The 22,866-nt window shown below is 41.7% G+C and overlaps 1 protein-coding gene across 1 annotated transcript; it reads left to right on the forward strand.

Moving 5' to 3' along the window:
• Nucleotides 1-82: 82 nt before the first annotated feature.
• Nucleotides 83-18,644, forward strand: COMMD5 (COMM domain containing 5; the record flags this gene model as incomplete). The annotated part of the gene is made up of 7 exons (XM_079541807.1): nt 83-245; nt 3,308-3,468; nt 4,555-4,583; nt 8,334-8,384; nt 12,436-12,531; nt 14,250-14,325; nt 18,543-18,644. The coding sequence occupies 7 exons, from the start codon at nt 83-85 to the stop codon at nt 18,642-18,644; spliced, it is 678 nt and encodes a 225-aa protein (XP_079397933.1).
• Nucleotides 18,645-22,866: the final 4,222 nt, after the last annotated feature.

Here is a 22,866-nt window from a genome sequence, read left to right on the forward strand (position 1 = left end):
AACTTCCGGCGCGCCGCCACAGGGCAGCGCCTCCCACCGTGCCGGAGGCCGAGCAGCGGCCCACGCGTGGGGCCGCGCTGCCATGGCGGCGGTGGGCAAGGCGGCGGGAGCGGCCTACGGCCACGGCGAGAGTGGCGGCGGCGGAGGCGGCGGCTTCCTGGGGCCGCGGTTGCCGGCCGAGGTGGAGGCGATGGCCCGCGGCCTGCAGGAAGTAGGCAAGGAGACCTTCCGCCGCCTGCTGAAAGGTACGGCCCGGCACTGGGCCTTCTCACGCAGGGAAGGGGGTTCCGTGCAGCCGAGTGCCGCAGCCCGGCCGTTCCCCGATGCCTTTCTCCGCGTTTCGGTGCCGCGTATTCCGCGGTTCCCTATATTCCACGAGATTCGCCCACAGGATCATAGTCACAGAGCCATAGGGGATAGCAGTGTCCTCAAGACCTCCCTCACTCCAACCCCCCGATGCGGTTCCCTACAGCAGTGGCACAGCAACCCACACAGATGGGTTTGAGCATTTCCAGGGAAGGAGAACCCCACACGTCTGTGGGCAGCTGTGCCACGCTCAAAGTAAAAAAGAATTATCCTCATGTTTGTATGGAACTAAATGTGTTCCAGTTTCTGCTTGTCACCCCTTGTTCTGTTGCTTCACATTACTGAAAAAAGCCTGAGCCCGTCAACTTGACTCCTGCATTTTTTATGTATTTATGGGATTTATAAACAGCAAGGGGATCTCACAGTCTCCTCCCGGCTGAACTGGAGGCTCTCAGCCTTTCCCCAGAAGAAAGATGCTCCAGGCCCCTCTTTGGTCATCTTTGTGGCCCTTCCCTGGATTCTCTCTAAAAGTTCCCTTTTCGGACTGAGGAGTCCAGAACAGGACATGGTTTTAAGTTGAGGGAGGGAAGATTGAGGTTGGATGTCAGGGGGAAGTTCTTTGCTATGAGAGTGGTGAGGTGCTGGAACAGCTGCCCAGAGAGGCTGTGGATGCCCCATCCATCCCTGGAGATGTTCAAGGCCAGGTTGGATGGGGCCCTGGGTAGCCTGGGCTGCTATGAAATGGGGAAGTTGGTGGCCCTGCGTGTGGCCACCATGGGGGTTGGAGATTCGTGATTCTTGAGGTCTTTTCCAACCCTGGCCATTCTGTGATTCTGTGATGCAGCTCCAAATGTGGCCTCATCATGGCACAGCAGAGGGCAAGGATCACATTCCTTGACATGCTGGCCACTCACTTTGTAATGTACCCTGGGGTCCCATTGGCCTTCTTTTTGGCCACAAGAGCATGCTGCTGGCTCCTGACCAATCTGTTTTCCACCAGAAACCCAAAGTCCTTAGAGCTCCTTTCCAGTACATCAGCCCCTAACCTATGCTGGTAGGGCTGTGACCCTGCTGTGCTCATCCTTTCTACTAACTGCCTCCCAGGCTTTTTCCTCATTTTAGTCAATATGAACTCAAAGTATCTGGTAGCTGGTATGTTTTTTGTTGTTGCTGTTTTTTGGTTTTTTTAAGTCTTTAAAAGCATTACTGCATATTGTCAGTAATGAGGCAGTGTAGCCAGGATTTCCTTATGGCATCTGAACGCGATAAAGCTACACATAGGGGCATTGGGGACAAAAGTTTCTGCAGACGTGGAACTGTATTTGCTGCCTACTGCTGGGGCAATGGAGAGTAAAAACTTCTATCGGTGCTGGGAAGCCTGACCATCCCCTAAACAGTCCTTTGCGGGATGGCTGAGATAGCAGCCACGTTGTGGTGTGCCATGCCTGCTTGCTACCCTAGGGGGAGCAAACAGTCCTTCGAATCTTAGGGTAGAGCAAGTAAACAAACACGAATTGGGTCATTATAGTGCCCGTGTCCGCCACTGCCGGGAGGGTGGGATTGCCGGTTCCTGTAGGACTGGCGGAGGCACCCGCGTGTCTTCTGTTGGTGATGGTCTGTGATTAGCAGCTCGCAGAACGCTGCAGGTCTTGGATTTCAACAGGCTGTGTCGAAATTGCTCCGGTGCTTGCACCAAGTTGTCTTTTTGAGGCTGTTGCTGTCAATTTATCGCTAAATAATAATTAATAAAACAATTAGATGATGCTTCATGTGCCTGCTTGGTTAAAGACATAAGAACTGTATGCACCATTATCTCATGGTTACCCAGTATTGTAGGCTCTGCTAAAATAGAAGTTTGTGACCTCGTGTATCATCTACTGGGAGCACGTGGCTTAGCAGAGAGACTTCTTTGGGATGCTTTTTGGGTTCTCCCTCCATTTGACTGTTAGAAATGCTGGGTCAGCTGATACTTCTGAGTTCCTCAAACAATTGTTAATAAAAAAAGTCTTGTATTCTAGGGCAAAGTGAGTAGCTTTTAAAAGAAGACAGTGGATTTTAACCAGTTGTTAAGATTGGTCTGTAGGAAGAAGACATTGTCATAAAAGCTGTCTAGACAAACTGGAGCTATATTTAAATAGGTGAGTAGTAGTCAGCAACCTGTCCTGCTCTGCACCTGATGCAGCAAAGAGGCTTCAGTGCTGATATGCACTTGGCTTTTGCAGAAAATTGGATTTTCTTCCTCTTCTGAAAGGAACCTTCTTTGTCTTAGAGCAAAGCCTTTTTCAGGCAATGGGGGAAGCTTGGTGTTAGTAGCTCCCTGCCCATCCTAGCTCATCTGTGCAAAATGTGCACTGTGATGGCACTGGGCAAACTGAGTCAGCCATGTGAGTGGTTCAGGGCTCATCACTGAATTTGACGTGCCACACCAGTTAGTAGTATGTAGTATTGCTGCATGGACTAGCAGTCATTTCCCTCAGAGCACTATTGTTGTGCAGACTACAAGACTTGAAGGTTTAGTTTTGCCTCCTTGCTGTTTAATCATTAGTCTCTGCTGCTACTGAAAGATAAATTATGTGAAAAGCTGGAAAACGATGTTGAATTGTTTACTCTCTTGTTGCTTTCAAACCTGTGTATAAGATTATTAAGTTGTAAGCAGACTTCAGATGTGAACAACTCTAATGATAGAAGCTCCAGTCAGACCTGAGCTTGTGAGCAATGAATTTTTATTAATCTTTATTCCATTGTCCCTCTGGAACATATTCCACAGTTAAAGCGTCTTCAGTTTCAAAATGCATAAGCTTAGTATGTTGAAGTTCTCTTCATAAAGTGACTGACTGGTGGAAGATGATCAGATAGAAGTCTTTGCAGTAACTTGAAGTGATAGTTTCATATCTGGAAAAATGTCAGCACATTCAACAAGTAAAATCATGAGTATAGGAGGTGTTCACTGTCACCAGGTCTTCCACTTTTTAAAGGGCTTACATTACTGTCTTATTCACAGTCACTGTGAATGCATTGGAAGGAAAAGACTGCAAAGAATCAGTCAAGCTGATTGCAGAAAGCACCGACCTCTCTGAAGAGCAGCTTGCTTTCCTCATTTCTGGCATGTACACCCTTCTTCGAGAAGCACTGAGACTCCCCTTATCGACTTTCAAACAAGAAGTAAGTTGTGGGAGGACCCAGAGCCTTAATGAGTTACAGTTGTGCCACATGTGAGTTACCATTGAGCTGCTGTTTGCCAGAGTGAGGAGCTCCATGTGAAAATGTTGCTCCAAGTTAGAGTAATTAGAAGAAACTCTTAGAAACACAGAGATTTTTTTGCTTGTATAGATTTACAGTAAGCTTTTCAGAAGAGTGTTCCTTAAATCTATAGGAAAGAGATTACTGTATTTTTTTCTGCTTAAGCATCTTGTTTACAATGCATGTTTATTAACTCCTAAAGAAACCTTTGCAAAGTATCATTTCATTGGATCAACGCTCTTTCCTACCCTATGTGCTCACATATATTGTGCATTTTTTTTACTCTTACAGATAAAGAAATAGGGGAAATTTTATGTCTTCATAGCTCTACTGTAAGGGAAGGAAGGAGTTATGGTCAGAACAATCTAGTGGGAACTGGGAGAAAGTGCTGTTTCTGTTTATGCTGTAGATGTTGTCTGTGGATGTGAATATACCTGCCATGGTCCTGACTCTCATTCCCTTTTCATGGCTATTTTCTTTTTTTTTTTTTTTATGTTATATTCTCTTCTGCTTTTCTCATTTTGTTTTTATGTGAGCAAACCTCTTCTGAGCTTCTGACACCTCTCCCTAATTAACAGACTGCGTCCTTATTGACCCAGGCATATTGGGAAAACACACATTGCAGGAAACATTGAGACAGTGCTCATCTTTTGCCACTGCCTTTACTGTTGTTGTAGTTCAAACAAGTTGCTGCAAAGCATATGTGAGAATAAGGTCATGTCATTACTCTGAAGACAAGTAGTGTTGTGAGTAACTACATGAAAGAAATGGCTGGGGTGCAGCTTTCAAAACATCAAGCCTTCTGAGAGAGCTAGCCTTTAAAATTAATTTCTCACAAATTAATTGAATGCTTCTGGAAATTCTTTTCAATCATTTCAAAATTACTGGCACTGACATTAAAACTTTTGGGTGAGAGATAGGAAGCAAGTAGCTACTGTTAGTTCACTTGGTAAGAAATTGTCTTTCATTGCTGTATCCTCTAAAATTTCACCTTCTTTGTCTTTCTAGGTTTTTAAGGAAGACCTGAAGGAGCTCAGGTATGCCTGGTAATGCCTGTTTTTTTCCCCATCTGTTTGTTTTTCATAACTTTTATGTAACTGCCTTCCCAAGTCAACTTTTTTACACAACTAAGTTGGTATGGAAATTACCTGTAAATAACACATAATGCATCTGTTGTAAAATGTCATAGAAAGCCAGAGGAAAAAAACAGGTGTTGTGTAAGACTTGATTTAGTACTGAGCATGAGCAGTAAATTTTGCATGCTGAGATCAGTCTAATTTAGTCTGTAATGTAGGCTATGCAAATGTGAGTGACCTTCTCTTTGCCATCCTCACCTTGCCCTGCAATATTTTTTAACGTGTTTGGTAGGACAGTGATAACATTTCAGAAGCTAAGAAACTGCCCTACGTTTTTCTTCTTTGAAAGGCCAATGATACAACAGTCAAGAAATGCTGCCACCTTGTTCAGCTGTGATCTCTTCTGCCAGTTACCCAACAAAACGTAACATTTGTTACATCAGTCTGTTCAGAGTATCTGTGAATAAAAGTTTGTATTCTGAAAGCCAGACATCAGGTAGTGACGATCTTTATAGGTTATTCCTGTTTCCATAGTTGGTTGGAACAAGAGAATAACAGCAGTTGATGCTTTCATCTGTAGAGAAACTTCTGCACCAAGGTTCAAATATTTTAAAATACTAATTTCCTCCAGTTCTTTGCATTCTGATTGCTATCTAGGATATAGAGATTTCTACTTCCTTCTATTCTCATCCTTATTTATCCGTTAACCTACAGATTGCCTTCTTTCTCAGATCAGTCATAAGCATAAGTTACTTCGTGAGCAACTTCAGGTAGCTCAGATTTAGATGGATGCAGGTGGTGAGTTGGAATCAAGGCCGTGTTGAACGGTGTCTTGTTGATTTTGTCTGAAGCAGAGAGCTGGAGTTTGGCTTTCCTTTTGGCTTGTGAGCTAAAAGACAAGCTGCTTCCTCCAGCACGCTGCAGCGTTCACACCCAGGTTAAAGTCAGTCAGTAAGAAACTGATGAAATTCTTCTGGCCCAGTGGAAGTTGGTGTTTTTTGAGGCGTGCACAGAATGTGTTCAATGTGATTATGGAATAATGAAGAAAAGCTCTGTGGCAGCTTTCTGGAAGTAGGTGAATATTCCACTCTTGAACAGTGGAGAAAGTAGGTATACAGGAGTGTCAGAAATCACTGGCTGGGCTGGCTTTGTACCCTGTATCTGGAAATACAGATTCCTGATCCTCTGTCTTTGTCATCTGACCGTGCTTTAATGCCTTACACTTTTGTATTGTTTTTTGAAGTTCATGGATTACTCATGGAAATACAAAAAGGCGTTTCAGTCTGAATGATCTTTTTTCTCTCCGCTGTATATTGTGTTAAATCTTTTGTGTTTTGTTGTTTTGGTTAACCTGGCTGATACAGCAGCAATAGGTCAGGTATCTGCATTTGTGCTGCTTGCACTCATATGTTTTATGTGCTGCTCGTTGTGGCTTATATGCTCCCATGATTGTTGGAGGTTATTTGGACTCTGACAGTCTTTTTTTTTCTCTTGATAGCTCTCCTCATCTTGTGGCTGAGCTTGCAGAAGAGTAAACAGCTCATTCTACTCTCGAGTTATGGCACTTAGTAAATGCTGCCACCTTCAGCACCTTTGATTCTCCTGGGAAATGTCAGCTTCTCTGTTTCCCAATGCAGCTGGGCCTGAACGTGAAATGTTTGCATCTACTAATTACATTCAGACTTTTATCCTCATGCTATGACTCCTGCGGGTCATCCTGTGATCATGTGCACGAAGAACACACACAATTAACTGAGAAGCATTGTCTTAGCATTATTGGCATCCAGTGTTTAGGCAGGTATTTTGCATTTTAAGGCAGAAAAATGCTTATTTCTTACTTTAATTTTCTTTGCGAAGGTGTCTTTTAAGAGGATTGAGATCTGAGCTGGGTTACGTGTTTTCATTTCTCATTCGTAGTTTGTTCTTTTGAGTGAAGCTGAGAATTAGCCTAATTCCATCCGTACAAAGTCTTGTCATCCCCAGTTTCCTGGTGATGCAGCTGATTTTGGCTTCTAGTTTTATTGGAAAGCGAGAGGCTGGGAACCACGCTCACTTGTGCTGAGTTAGATCGTTCGTACTGGTTTCATAGGGTTGCCGTACTGTAGCCTATATTTTTTTGTCCTGACTAACTCAACCAGTGAGAATGAAATCATACTAAATTTTGGATGCTGTTTTTTTCCTTCCTTTACTAACTCTTTGGCTCAGGACAATAACATGGGGTTGAGACATCCTTACGGTAGATCTTGTTCTTGGAATGTTCCTTTGAGAAACTGATTACCACCTGTAGCTCAGGCCTGAGCTGCACCATGTTCTGTGTCTAAAGTGCTTTGTATGTGATAAGCTGCTTGAGTTGGGAACAGAATTTTCAGCAAAATCATTATCTTCAGGGCAAAAACAACGAAGCATAAAGGTAGCATTAATGCTACTATTTTAGTGACCTGCAGACTTGACAAGCATTGTGATAGTTATCACAGTAATTGTATTATAACCCCCTTTCTTCAGCTTTCTGCTTCTTTCAGAGGTTATTTGGTGGAATTAAATGATATGCTTGTACAGGTAGCATAGGTACTTGTAGCATAAGTAGTGCTTGCAGAAACTCTCATCTCTTCGGAGAGACACATGCAACTAAAAAATCAGTCCAGTCTCCCATCCTCAGTTCCTGGTTTGCCTCAGCTGACTGGCTTACTAGTATGAATTCAGTTCTATCCAAGTACTATTTAAAAACCTGTCTAAACCCCATGTTTTCTTAAAAGGGTTCAAACTCAAATAACTGCCATTTCATTTTCCCACTGTGTGAGTTGATGAGCTGGTTTTTTTTTCCCCACACTGTTAGCCCTTTAGCACAGGTAACTTCTTTGTTTGCTTTGATTGTCTTTGATAGACTGCTGTGTATCTCAAGGCAGTGGTGAGTAATGTCTCAGGGCACTGATTGGATTTAACTGTGGCAGCTGAAGCAGTTACTTCTTCCACTTGTCCAGCATGCCTCTCTGCAGGAGGTTACTGTCTCTGTGCAAAGGCAGCTGATCAGATAATGTTTGCTCTGCAGTCTGTTTGCAGCTCACAGCCTGATATATTGAACTGGAAATTAGCAGGAGCTTATTTGTAAAGCAGCAGCAGAGGAATGGTAAAGTAGTGGAGTGCAAAAGGCAGATGGAGTGAGTTAGTCTGTTCAGCTTGTTTTAATGGGCTCATCAAATTTATCCTTGCCCTCCCCACAAAAGGATATGGTTCCTCTTTGTAAGTACTCTCAGCTACAAGGGCTTCTGTTCTTACTGTTAAGGGAGCAAGTCATTCTGTCTTCTTTTCATTGCTCTTTTAAGGTGAAAGTGAAATGAAATGTATAGGCTTGGGATGTTTATAAGCATGTGTTGTCCATCTGCCGTCCGTGCTTGTTAGAGACATCAGTAAAACTTCTTTATTAAGAGAAATTAGTCAAATACAGGGTTCTTCTGAAACTCCCTGTTGCCATTTTAGGTAGCACAGGAGGTTGTAGCACAGCTTTTAGGGTTCTTGTGAAAACAGCCTGTCCTCCTGAGAGCATAGACTGAGTCAATACTGAAGTGCTTACATAAGAGATGATGGCAATTTTAAGCAATGCAAAATGGAAAATGTTGATACTATTTTTGTGTTCTGCAATAGGTTTTTGCAGCTAAGCCCATATATTTGTGGTTACAAAACACTTATCTATTTTCTGTTGCTCTTTTCTTTAAGGATACCAGAAGATTTCATCACAGACTTTTCCAGTATTGTCTTTGGTAACAGGTCAGTGTTTTTGTGTATTATGCACTGTGCAGCCCTGCAGGTACACATATTGCAGGCCTCTTGAAGAAACAGCAAAATTCTCTAAACACACGAGAGGAAGATTTGTCCCATTGTTTGCATTTAGTATAAATATCTATAATTCATGGTTATGTGTGCAGTAAGTAGCTTTCATGTCATTTTTCCATTTTTTTCTATGATCATCACCAGTTTTTATAATGTTCTATATCCTCTGTAAAATGAATCATTACCTACAGATGAAGAGTAAATTGCAGAATTAAGTGTTCTTATCATCATCATTGCAAGTTAGAGCAAAAGTGAAAGGCTTGCTTTGTTGAGAAACAAGCAACGAGCATCCTTCTACATGCTGTGATTTGTAGAAGCTTTCTCAGACAGCATTTATCATGTCTTACTGTACAGCTGAATTCAGACTGAGTGACTTGATGATATATATGAGATATCATCTGCTCTACTAGCTGTTACTCACTCACCAAGCAATATACCTCCTTACCTTCAGACTGTGACCGGTCAGAAACTTCTTGAAAAGGCTCTCGGCTTTTCCTTAGAGGGATTCCCTTTTTTTCCTATCCTTTTCTACTCAATTATGTTCTCTACTCAATTATATTTATGTTCCTCTGTATGTTGAAATTGCTTGAACTTCTTGCATATGTAGAGCTTTCCTCCTTGAGACGTGAGGTCACTCAGAACTTGGTATCACCAACGCAGAGCTGTTTCAGATATGCTGACAATCATCGTTGTGGTGTCTCACTTTCCCTCAAAAGGGTCTGAATGCTGTTACCAGCATTTAAAATATTTTTAATTTCCTTGATTAAAATCTTACTTTAAAATGAATCCCTCTTGGGATAAAAAATAAATTCAGCCTTCTCATGTTTTCTGTGTTATTCTATTTGAATTATAGGTGTGAAAGAATGCAAAATTCATGGTTGCAAAATGGAAATATTGTTTGCAGTGGAGAATGAAGTTAAATATAGATGTCATTTGAAGCATGCATGATTGTCTGTTTTCTACTGCGAAATCACGATGCTGGAAAATATGGCTTTTTCTCATTTCAGAAGCTGTGATTATCCAGAGTAATCTTGCTCTGTGTTTTGAGATCAGAGAAAAGCACCTCGGATTTGATTTCTAGACAGATCTGCTTTTATAGTTTTAAGTGTAGTAGTGAATCATGCATATGCTTATTGAATTGTAAATATATGTGACTGTGATGATAAGAGAAGTATTAAGCAATGGCATCTGATAAAAAATTCACTATGAGCTGGATAACCCAGAAAAACCAGAGTTTTTAATACTTTTTCTGGCATCATATTCTATTTTTGACATTTTGTTCATTAAACACCAACTCTGAAGTGCTGAAAATTGAGCATTCTTATTTCTGTTTCTCCATAGTTCCATCAAACTATATAGACTGAAAGGGAAATAAAACTTGGCATATTCACACCATAAAATGAGCGTATGAAATTAAAACTTTTTTTTAAGAGACAGCATAGCCATAACTTCCCCCACTTTGAATGTTTATAGTAAATGTACTGCATGTTTTTTTAGATAGCATAGCTTTAGCTTCTTCCAAGAGTGAACATTCCATGTGCCATTTGACACTACTAATCTATACATTTTCTCTGTTCAGTGGCCTGCTGGCCTATAATGATTATGTGCATCACAACCCATTCTAAATTTGTCTCCAGTTTTGATGCTGTTATGTCAGTCACTGCTCCAAATTCGCAACTCTTCCATCTTCAGTTCTTTGTTGCATCCTTTGGCAGGTGATGTTCTCGTCAGCAGGCATACCATTTTGGATGTTCTGTCACTGATCCATGTTGCTTTACTCATTCTAACCTCTGCCTTAGGCACTGTACGTGAGGTGACAGTGTATTGCAGCTGTTGGCGCGGAGAGTTTATGAAATGTAGTTAAATTGTGTAGGTTGTGGATTCAAGGTTCGTTGAGTCTTTTTCTGCTCCGTTCTGCTATTCCTCTTGGAAGCTGATGGTTTGATTAAGGGTTTTTGTAATATCTGTGTGTATGTTGGCCATTACGCACACTGTCAGCCTTACAGGATTCTTGCAGTTGTAATCTTCTGCACCCTGAGAAAGTGCTGACAGAAGCCGAACCTGAGATATAAAAACTGTGACTCTGAGGAGCTGGTGTTGAGGTGCAGTTCATTTTGGCACAGGAATGCTATAACTTAACAGCCTCTGGACACTACTGACCTTTCCCATCACTGCTAACTGTAACATCTTCCTGTTATCTCTGTTCATTCTGTGCCCAGTGCTGCTGCTACGCTGAATGGATTGTCCTCCATTGAAGGGAGTTAGCGTGTCTTAAGGATGCAGCAGCGGTGTGGCTGTTTTTAGGCATTTCCCAAATTAAGCAATGCTCTGGCAGCAACTCACCACTGAGCGAAAGGCCTGTTCTTATTCTTTAATCCTGCTAATGTCCATTCCAGTCTGTGACTCCTTATGGTTGCACCCAGCTGTGTGACCTACTTCCTATTCAGTACTGTACCGTGTGTAGGAACCAGCTGATCTATTTTCTCCGCTCATTACTTTGTTGTACCATTGGGATGTATGTCACTTCTGACCAGCACTGCCCCCCAGAAAGGAATACATTCTTTCTTATATTACTTTCGCTAAATGCGAGAGTATTGGAGATCCTAGCTATCAGTATTTGGTACCTTATCAAATCTTTAATCTTTCTCAGCAGTTTCTAAAAGGACCAGCTCACTTCTCACTAAAGAATCCGAGTTCCTATGGTCTCTGATTTGTTCAGAGAGGATTCTTTTCTGAGGTAAACTCTGTAATTAGATTATGTCTAGCACCATGGATAAAGGATGTAGTGTTTCTTATCCTGCCCTTAGCTGGAGTAGCTTTGAAATGTACCGTAAATAACTACCAGAGACATGGGATACTTAGCAAAAAAATAATTATAATGTAAGTAACACTTAAGTCCAGTCTGTCCTCCTAATGGACCAGCTGAATGATCTCATTCTGAAGGTACTTTCTTTGTATGTCAAAAAATGGGTGGTTGTTATGTCTTGGTATTAGATTCGGCTTGTTAATTTACCTGGAGTTTAAGATGCTATTAAAATTTTAAAGACTGTCAACCACCTGAAGTTGAATCTATGTCGACTATATTTGCTCACAGAATGCAACTTAGGCTCGATGAGCCTGATTCTTCCTGTAATATAAGTAATAAAGGAAGTATGGGCCTTCTCAAACACTAGTCTAGACAGAAGTCATGAAGGTTGTGCTGGGGTTGACACGTATATTACATAAGGAATTTGGAGTTTATAAAGTATGCTGGATTAGCAAGAGCCACTGTGGGATTTTATTTTAAAATGTGCTTCAGAGTAAACTCTAATATCATTACATTTAAAACACTGCTGTGAGCTAATACTAGGTGCTTTCTGTTGAAGGAGCACAATGAGCTTAGTTCAGTTTTGTGGCTTGAGTCATCTGTCTTCTGTTCCTGCTTGCTTGTTCCTGCTGGATTTGTGCGAAGATGTGTCTGTATGTCCTTTTCTCTGTGCCTTACAGTTGCTTGAGAATCGAAATAATAGATAGGCCAGCCACCACAACGACTAAAATCTATAATGACCTGAGTTTACTGGAATTACACAGATGAGCTTTGTCTCTCTTGTTTTGACAGCTGCCAGTTAAACATAAGAAAAATGGGTAATTTGAGTACAGCCATCTTATACCCTCAACTCAGTCAGACCCGTTGTGTCATCTGTGTGGGTGACTGAGCTCTGGCACAGGTTGCCCAGAGAGGTTGTGGAGTCTCCCTCCTTGGAGGTGTTCAGAACAAACCTGGACGTGTTCCCGGGCAACCTGCTCTAGGTAGTCCTGCTTGAGCAGGGGGTGGACCACATAGCCTTCCAATCTCAACCATTCCATGAAATCTCTCTAAGTGATGATAGATTTACAACAAGAAACAAGTTCCAGACAGATTTGTTTTGAGGAATCTTATTCTCCCTTTAGATTGTTGTTGCTTTTGTGAATTTGCATTTCAGCCTCTTGTTTCTGATTTGCTCTACAGGCGTCCTGTTTCTGAAGGCACAGCTCTGTCACAAGCAAGTAGGCTGCCAAATGTCCAGGACTTCAAGTGGAGAGTGGATGTGGCTATATCCACAAGGTAAAAAAGAGAATTCTGCATGACCACAGCAGAGATTTTGTCCCAGGTTAAACTGACTTCCTATGCTGCCTAAAATATTAAGTGTTGAAGTGTATCTTACTGCGTTAAATGGTAAGATAAGAGGGATTTCTTTTAACACTGTATGTCAGATGATATGCAGAAGGTTACGTGCACTTACCAACAGGCTGCTGTCTTCATCTTCTGCTAGTGATATATTTTTTTTTTTATGCTTCTTATTTGTTTACTGTCTAAATCCCTTGTGCTAGAATCATTTAACTCCAAGTTTTGGTCTCTCATTATTTTAAAACCTGATAGATCCGATGCAACTTCATAGTCCTCCCTAATGCTGGAAGCAATTAGATGGATTGAGCCACAAGCAGCCAGCCAAGAGAAGGGGAGGGAAATTGTCTATTCAGTTTCTCAAGTAGGCTATCATTTATGTTTAGTGTGTGTTAAATAAAATTTCATACCCTATTTACATATCTACGGCTGTAGATTTGGCAGAAAGGCTTCAGAAGGGCACCTTCACACTGCCATGGTTATGCAATGGTCATTGACCTGCCTCCTAATTTCTTTCACAAAACAGGAATAAAAGCCTCTGTGTAAGCATCTTGTCTATGCTTGCAGTGAATGCCACAGCAGAGGCAGTTATGGGATGGATCTTTGGCTAGACAGGAAGTAGAAACCTTTTGCGATCTTTCCTGATTTTTGTTTCGGATGAAAGAAATTAGAGGATGATCCAATCTTTGTCAGTAGCTGAAATTGTTAGCACGAGTGACTTCGTGTTGTGTTCCTGCATTGCAGGATCTGAGAGAGGGCTCAGTCTCACTGCTGACATAGTTGAGAGAGCAATAAGTGACTGGGGGGAATCTTTCTAAAAACGGGAAAAAGGTCTCCTAAGTGAAAACTGTGATGGCCACAAGCTATAAGTTCAAGTGACTCTCAGATGAGCAGTGCTGAAAGCACCACACAGGTATCATGATGCAGAAGAATCTATGCTTATAAAAGAACAAAATGTACAGATAAACATCCTCAAGCACAACTCTTGCAAGCTTTGGGCAAATCCTATGATTGCTTTCCAAACAACACAGGAGCGATGTGTTACCCTTTTCTGTTTGCCTTCTTATTTTCCTTTACAGTCATCCTTCCCATGGGAATCCTTGTTTATCATTCAGCAGCAGCCTCTGTGGAGAGGCATGGCTTCTGGCTGGAACACCTGTCAGTACCTGAGCAGGTTTTGGCAGCATCTGTTGATGAATGCTGCACAACGATGACTCATTTCCCCTCTTTGGGTCATCATGTAAAATAAATAGCAACCCAAATTTGCTAATTTAGTATGAAGACTGGGAGAGCTTGGTTCCTCAGATGAGATGGCAGTTGAAAGAATGAAGGGATGGAAAGAGTTAGTACAACATAGGCAACTGCACTAAAAAAAATGTGCATTATTGCTAGCCAGACTTGGTCAGCTCTTACGCCTGTCATAGTTCGTGTAAAATGAAAATCCTCTTGTTAGCATTTTCTTGCTGTTATTAAGATATTCAAACTTTTTAGTCTAAATTGTGAGGTAAGTTTGACAGGACTCCCATCTTTGTGGCTCTGTAATAAAAATTACTCAGGTAAAACCAGTAGGAACATTTGAAGTTGTACAGTGTACAGTGGTGTACCTGTCACACCACTGATGTTTATTGTTGTAATACTAATATTGTAAATAATTTCAGTTCACTGGCCCGTGCTCTTCAACCATCCATTTTAATGCTGATGAAGCTTTCAGATGGGACAGCTCATCGCTTTGAAGTAAGTCTGATTGCCATAACAAATAAGAAGGCACTTACAGTTCTTTTCAGGAAGTTGAACTACTATTTAAAACATTAAAGCTTTTGTAAACAGTGCATTATCGGTTTGCGTTCCTCCCGTCTGCTGCAACCACATGCAATATATAACTGACTGCCAACCAAAATCATTTCATACCTCATTCCTATGCACATTTGGCTGAGAGCTCGTTTGTTATACGAATATTAGTTATATTAGTTACTGGAAAGTACTGTTGCATAACACCTAGTTTGTTTTAAAATGATAGTTTTGATATCAGCTCTTACCTCCAGACTTCATGATGGCTTTTTAGAGAAGGAAAATTACTAGGGTAGTTTATATAAGATATGATGCACTACTAGACTTCCTGCCTGGTAAAACATTCTTTTCTGTGGCAGAGATAGTTTTGTTTTCTTTAGCACACATCTCACTGCTAGAAAGAAAGTAAAAAGCTTATTTGTTTCTTTACCTCAGGATCAGTCAGCAGCAGTATTTCTGATACTGTATGTAATGGCTTGCAAAAAAAAAAAGCATACATTCTTTCATATTTTAACCTTTGAAAAGGAATGCTATTTGTTCTATAAATAACATGGTAGCGCGTACAGGAGTTCAGTGCATAACTGAACAGTTGTTGTCACATTTGAACTCCTAAAAGATTTTGGCTTCAGTACACATATTAGTAGTAGTCTGGAAGAAGCACCAAAGCACTCTAGGCTCATAGAGTTGGACTGACTTGAGTGTAATGTTTCACAGTACAGCTGTTGAGGAAGGTATAAACTCTGTGCTACATTGCCAGGTGTTGGGGGTTTCACTTCACAGAAGATCAGATTCACCCCAATGTGGGAAGTCCTCATAGCAGCCTGTTAGCACCCTCTGAGATCTTCATGGAACTTAAGTGATACCTTGGTCTTCAGGCTGACTCTTCTCAGCATGATGAGTTTCACTTGATAGAAGTTAGCACATGCTCTTAACTGTTATGATTTGGGGCTTTGCTTCCAGCCTGCTGTGGAGATGTGTTGCTGTGCCTGGCTGCTGCATGCAGAAGTGCAGATATCTGATAGCAAATTGAATGCCTCGCTTTTCAAGTCAGCTTTTTGCTGCCAAGATCTGAATACCAAAGATCTGGCTGTAAACAGGATTTTTTAATGATGAGTGATCTTCCTGCAGATAGTAGCTCTTTGATCCAAAACCAAATGCAGGTAAACATAGTCCTCCTCTCTTCAGTTTTCTTTCATTCCAACAAGTACTGGATGTCCTGTTAACCTACAGGGATTATGTAAAATGATAAAACAGAAGATAATCCCATTATGAACGGTTTTTAAAGTGTATGTCACAGAAACAAGTTGTCCTGCTTGGTCTCCTAGGTTTTGTTTTCTTTTTCTAAGCACAGTGAGTTTTCTGACAATGAATGTTTTTCAGAAAGCAAATAATAACTGAAGCATTTTGAGTTTTGTGGTATGACTGTGGCTGGCCCCAGAGAGAAAGCTCAGCGCTGCCCTCCGCTCCCTGTAAGGAGCTGTGGCTGCCACGAAGCCTCCCCACGACCCCCTCTGCTTTGGGCCCAGCAAAACCAGGGGTCTCATCCATTCCTCATACGTCTTCCCCTGCATCTGGAAATTGCAAATCAGGTGCTGGGTTCCTCTCATACGATTGATATCAGCTGCAGTGGCAGCGTGCTAAGGGACTCTGTCAAAGAACTGTGCGACTTCAATGTAGACAAAGAAGCAGAGTAAATTAGCCAGTGCTCTGCAGAGCGGTCTGGGCTGCACCAATGCAGACACAGGCATTTGTGCACTGCGCTGCTGTGAACCCCTGCCCCTCAATCTAAGCCATTGCTCAGATGTGTTCTCTGAAGGGCCTTAACAGTGCTCAATGTACTTCCTTCCGTTTGGCTTCTCAAGCTTGAAATGGTACAGGAAAATCTGTGAGTTTTCTCTCCTCCTCTCAACCCTCGCAGTGAGTCTCATCCACATCAAATCATATCTCATGGGTGCCATATTTGCATGATCCACAGAGAGCAGACATTATACTTCCATAACCTGATTTGACCTCTTAGCCTTTGAAAAGCTGATCTCCTTAGCTCTGAAGCTTGTGCTTAAACAAATGCCTGTTATCAGTTCATCCAGTTACTTTTGTAGCATTTGCAGTGCTGAATTGCAGCACATTGTTTTTCGCTCTCTCAGGCTGTCATCTCTTTGAAGATATTATCTTGTTAGCTTCTTAATCGATAGTCTAATTTATGAAACTAACTGTGAACTTACAGTCAGTGCACACAGCCATAAGGCAGTGCACAGTGCCATAAGCCATAAGTTACTCACCATTAATCCCTTGTAAAACCAGGTTTTAACCAGGATAGGTGGTGAGATAGGGAAACATGTTGTATTCAGTTTGAATGGAAAGCTGCTGTGTTCATTAGTTAAATAGTTTTCTGTGGTAATATTCTCTTCTAAACGGCAATTTAATTCTTTACGCTTGTCTCCACTGACATGTACGTATCACCTGACACAAGTGTTTAGTTGAATTCAACAGTTTTTAAGTAAGTTAATTAAATAGTTTTCTAAACTGAAAGCCTCTTGCTTTGGGTGCACCATTTGCAAATGGAATATACATTGAGGCCTACAGGAGTGTGCAGGCTCAAAGAATTCTTATTTGAGACATGTAAGTGTCTTTATATGTCATGTTTATACACTTCTTCAAAAATTGAATCTAATCTCTTCTAGTTAGCATCCACAAAACCTCAGCAGTGTGGCACCCCAGGGTAACAGGGAAGCTCGATTTTGAGATGTAACAAATCTGAAAAAGTGACTAGTATACAATCTGGGACTGGATTTTTATACCCAGAGCGTTGTCTCCCTTACTTCTTACAGCATTTCAAAAGGGGATTCACCCAAATAATCAGAATTTTTATGGTTCTGACCATGCTATAAATATAACTTTGCAGAGAATGTGGCAGGGTATCATGTGTTTATGTAGGTTAGATATTTTGGATTTGCTGATTTGAAAATTTTGACCTCACATTGTAAGAAGGATTTGATGGCAGCAGTTGTTTCATTGCCACATTTCTTTAGCCTAGAAAAAGTAGATGGTCTGACGTTCCCATCTGGGTTAAATAGTAGTGGAGAGTTAGGGCAGTCCTGAGCTAGCTAAGCCAGTGCTTTCAGGACTTGGTTTTCTGTGCACTTTTACTGCACCAGTCCGGCTCAGACTGCTTGCTCAGACCTTCATCTTGTGCTTGTGATGTCTGGATACATTTGTCTGTCTGATATTCCCATGTTGGTTACAAGTACCGTATGAGTGAGAACTGGAAGTTTCCTTTGTGGAGATTTGCACTATCTTGAAGTCACCACTGCAATTTCTGTTAATTAAATTGTGGTTTCTAGTCAGCTAGCAGGAGCTCTTCTGTCATTGGCTTTAGCTAATTTTGGCCATCCTTAAGTTGCCATAATTTTTTTCTAGTGTTGTGATTACATCTGTTTTCTCTTCTTGTTTAAAATGAGAATGTCTTGTGGCTGCTTTCCAGGTTGATTTCTGTCCTCTCATGTCAAAGCGAAAATAACAACCTCTTGTGTGGCCTGTCTTTAGCTGTAGCATTCAGGTGCTTTAAAGACAAAGGCAGCTGATGGTTTGACAGAAGTTAGTAACAGAACTGGGTCCAAATTAAAAGGTCCACACATCACAAACCCTGACTGAATCTACTGAACCCCCCTTCTTTTTCTTAATGGAAAGTAAACAGTGGGAAAGAATTGCTTTGGGCACTGTAGACTAGCTTGTAGATCTGGCTGGATGTTTATTTGAGTGTTCTAAAACATATAGAAATATCAAAAAAAAACCCTCATTCTTTCAGTAACAGAGAAGAGCACCTAGTTTCATGTTTCACAATACCTTCTTAGACTTAACATTTTTGTGTGGAGCCTTGGGACTCTGCAGGAGCTTAGTGTTATTGAGATCCAGCTCCTGGTATGTACAAGAGATACCTGCTGGTTTTTGGCAGCAGAAGCTTCCCTTTCATTCATACGTTACGAAGACAAACAGCCTCGGTGAGATTTATTAACCTACAACACTTTGTCTTAACTCTAACATATATTTGTTTATTTAATTAATTTGTTTATATTAAAGAGAGATTGGACTGACACTCCATAGGCGTGCCCTGCCCGAAGTTTCTAAGGTGTATCATGCTTGTTAAACTGAACCTTCTGTTTCAGGTACCGGTTGCAAAGTTTCAGGAGCTGAGATACAACGTAGCCCTTATCCTGAAGGAAATGAATGATTTGGAGAAAAGAAGCATACTGAAAATCCAGGACTGAACGCTTCTGAGCTGGGATGTTAGCAGAACAGATGTGAAACCTTCGTTGAATTTGGTGAAGGGTAAAGCGTGGGACCATCACCACTTTGCCTGCCTTGTAACTGCCATGTAGCATTTATTATGTCTGCTGTAAATATTTTTTCAATTCAAGTATTAAAAGCACAAGCTTTTTTCTTAAGACTTAGAAAAAAAACCCAAAAAAATATACTGATAAAAAAGCATAATCCTATTTGCAAGCATTTTTTGCATGATTCATCAAAACATTTTTTAAATAACTGTCTTAAATGTAAGAACCATTTCTTCCCAATTATGATTCATCACTCTAATTATTTTTGAAAGCCTGCTACCGGAAGCACCATCAATGTGTATCAGAAGAAAGCCCTGCAACGTGTCAAATAAAACATACAACTACTGTTGTGTTGTAGTATGACAAATGTGAATTTGCATTTGAGTTTGGCATAAGTAAAATTGCTGTCTGACTTCTTGATAAGTGACTCAAGTGTAGGTACATATATTTAAAAACTAATTTTGTAGAAAAGTGGGAGTCTGAGAAAGAAGTATGGATTGAGCTAATTGAGCGGTATTGCAAAAGAGGAAATGTGTAATCTAAGTCTTTGCCTGGATGATCACTATGCACTAAACAGGACTAATCTTGTAGATTTCTAAGTGGGAATGCCTGCTTTGTTTCACGTATTTCCCATGTTTGTCAGCTGAATTGTCTGAGACTGAATTGTCTGAGCCTTATTACAGGGCAGAAACCTCTGGCACAGTGACGATATCCAGCAGCAGAAGACAGGAGCCTTGTAGATCACTACAGCTAATATACTTCTTAGCAGCACAAGCCAGACCCCAGGATGAGGAGGCTGTATGCAGTCCCTGGGATGAAAGTCAGAGGTGAAAGCATATCCAAACAATACCCAGGTCAATAAAATAGTCCAGAATGGGCTGAAGGCTCCATTGCTCCATTTGTCAAGCTTGAAAGAACTCCCCTAACTGGAAGCATATGTTTTAAGTCTCATTTAAACTCAATGGGACCACAAATATGTCCCTAAGGGCGTTGCTAAGAAGGGATGCATTCCTGAGTCTGTGCCTGGAAGAGTTTTCCCCCAAGAGTAAGGACATGGAGATTGAACAGCTAAACAGCACAGCTCATGGGCCTTGGCACAGGGTTTACCCACCTGTCGCAGGTAGTTGAGAACACATATACCACTGCCGTTGTCAAGCATTGGATTTTCTAGCTGCTTGCTGAGGCAGTAGTAGTGCCACCCGTACTTCTCTTGTTCGTCTTGTGTAGAACTTGCTTTTATCGCCCTCATTCCTGGAGGGAAAGAAAAGAAAAAAAAGCTACTGAATATGACATCATGGATTCAGGAGGACTTTCACACTTCCACAGGTGTTTTTGTAGGAAACTTGGCTCTTGGATTTTACAAACCACAACAGCCACAAGATATTATTGTCCTGCTTTTTAAGTTGAGTCTTCTGTGACGGCAGTGCATACCAACGTACAGACAGCTGAATAGCCACAATCCTGAAAGTCTATCAAACCTTTGCATGAAGAGTCCTGTGGATTCACATAAGCGTGTTGTGATGTCGAGCTGTTCAAAAGCCATGTGTTCTGTTTGCTGTCTTTGTAGGCCACCCATCAACTTCCCAGTTTGATTCACGCACCTTAACTGCTCTGTGTAGCTCACACCAAAGCAAATAAAAACAAATTAGCCCCTACAACTTCAAGAGGACTGCAGATTGCATTAATGTGGTGTTTGCTTTTTGGTTTTGCTTTCTGAAGTTTGTTCTACTTTTTACTGGAATCACATTATCACAAAGTGTGAAACAAAACATTTTCTTGTAACTTTGCCCTTTTAAATGATTACATTTATGTGTTTTTGAGCTGGAGAACGTACCTCCACTGAGGCTGTCAGTGAAGTCTTTCAAGACAAATGGAACACTGTGTGAGTGTACAATGCATCCTACTGCTCAAGACATCTGCACAGTACATTTTTATTGGGCAGCATAGAAGAATCAATACGTACTTTCACGTTCTAGATACAATATATTTGTTTGGTGGTTCTCCTGTGACAGCAGTGATATGTGTGCACCAGAAATGGACCTGCTTCCTGGCTGCATGCTGGCGTTCTGTGGAAGGGATGATGGACCTTACAGTCTCCTTTGTCTTGCTGCGCATTATGCAGGAGTTTGCTGTTACTGGTCGTTTACTGTGCACACTGACAGGTACTTAAACATTTGGGCTTTTCTTACGTACAAAAGGAGCTAATTCGAGCGTTGCTTTTGACAGATGATCTTTTCACCAAAATGGCTGGAGAGAATGGCTGGCAGATAGTCCCTCACTTTTGATAAAATAAGCCTTCCAATTGGTGAAGTATTTGTTCAACACTGAAACATCTCAATTTGGTATAAAAATGCTCTGGAAATTGAATTCCACTGAACTTCACATGGGAGCATTGTCATTTCATTACAGAATAAAAATAACTTTCTAAAAGTCTGGGCATGTCTGAGCAGAACTGATTTCACCCAGCTCGCTTCAGGTTTGGTTACACTCCAGGGACACGGTGTGAATCCCTCGTTCTTTATCACACAGGGAAAGATCCAGTTTGAATGGGATACTTGTTATGTGCATCCCAAGGTCTTGTCAAGCTGATCGCTTGATCGAGAGGTGACAAGGACCTTTCCTGGCTCATATCCGTAGTTTTCCCTGAATAAAATAAACCCCTGGGGTTGGTGGGTTGTTCTGTTTGTCTTTTTATTTGCTGGTGCCATCCATTTCTTTAAACTGGTGGATGTATTTAATATCTTAATTCTAGTGATTTTTCTAACCATGGCAAGTGGACCATAGTAAGTTCCCCCTTTACAGCTTTATTGCATAGGGAATGTTAGGCCTTCTGTTTTCAACTGGCTCAGCCACCAGTCCAAAACTGTTCTCACCTACGGACTACTGCAGAGTGTGAGAGCACTTGTGTATAAAACACCTTTATTTGTTACATGGCTTTTAACATCCCTGCTGCTAGCAGAGAAGGAGCTCTGTCAGGAAGGATGGTGGGTCAGAATGTCACATTTAGGGTAGTTGTGTGTGGGAAGGGAAAGGAACAGGATTGCTTGCTGGCTTTGTGGTCTCAGAGTGTGATGCAGATTGTAGCTCCAGAAGAGGGCTGAAGAATGCAGTCGTGCTCTTACACGGTTCTGCCAGCCATTAACTGCTGGAAGAAAACCAGTATTGTGCTCATTGTCATTAAAAGGAAGAAATTAAACCTCCCTTTGTAGAAAAATCATAGAAAGGAGATGTGCTTCTGCAGAGTGAGTCACCTCCTAGCTGTAACTTCTGTTTAAGTGAAAGATTAATCAGCTCCCAATCTCCCAAGCAATACAGGTAGGTAGGGGTTTGCAGCCCCACTGCTGTTCCAAATCCACAGATATCTATGTATGTGAGTATAGGAAAACTCCATGCTTTCAGAATATGACATACAACAAAACGAAAGCAGCATATGCAGCTGTCTTCACTAGGGCAGCATCTGTGGAGCTGAGCTGGCTGTTGGAGCAAGGTGTTCTACAGTGGTGTGCAGCTGAGAAGTAGAGCAGCGCCTTGGCTTTAAAGTGCTGTTGAGTTAGTGGCTGTGATGTTCACTCTGCACCTGGCACGCCCCACGCAATGCTCACATTCACCAAACAACACGCACCAGGAGCTAGCAGAGGCAGAGCTTGCTGGTTTCTCCTGAGAAGTCCTGTTGCCCACAGGCCATCCACGAGATCTTGGGCTTTGGATAAAGAGCTGTGGCTCTATGCCCTTCCAGAAGCAGACAGCTCCCACCACTAGCAGTTTGCAGGCACCACTGCTGCCCTTTCCTCTGAGCCTGTCCTGTGCTGCGCAATCTGCCCTGCCTGTCTTCTCATGTGCTGTAAACAGAAGCTGTGGAACTTCCTTTCAGAACACAAATCTGATCACATTTTCTATGATAATCTATTTCCATTCCCTATCCTGAATTCATGTGCTGTTAGCAAACCTCCCCTTCTACCACGGCTCTTACCTCTTTAACTGCTATGTAACTGTGCAAATACTGCTGGCGTATCCCCGATAGAGGGATTGTCATCGCATTGCTACTGGTAACCAGCGGTTATGTCACTTTCCCTCGCTTGAATTGGCTTTGACTCATAGTGGTTTTCAGGACAATGGTTATAAAATAACACACAGAAAGGCTGCCGAGACGGTCGTT

Source organism: Tetrao urogallus, assembly GCF_951394365.1.
Source record: "Tetrao urogallus genome assembly, chromosome: 13".
NCBI lineage: Eukaryota > Metazoa > Chordata > Aves > Galliformes > Phasianidae > Tetrao > Tetrao urogallus.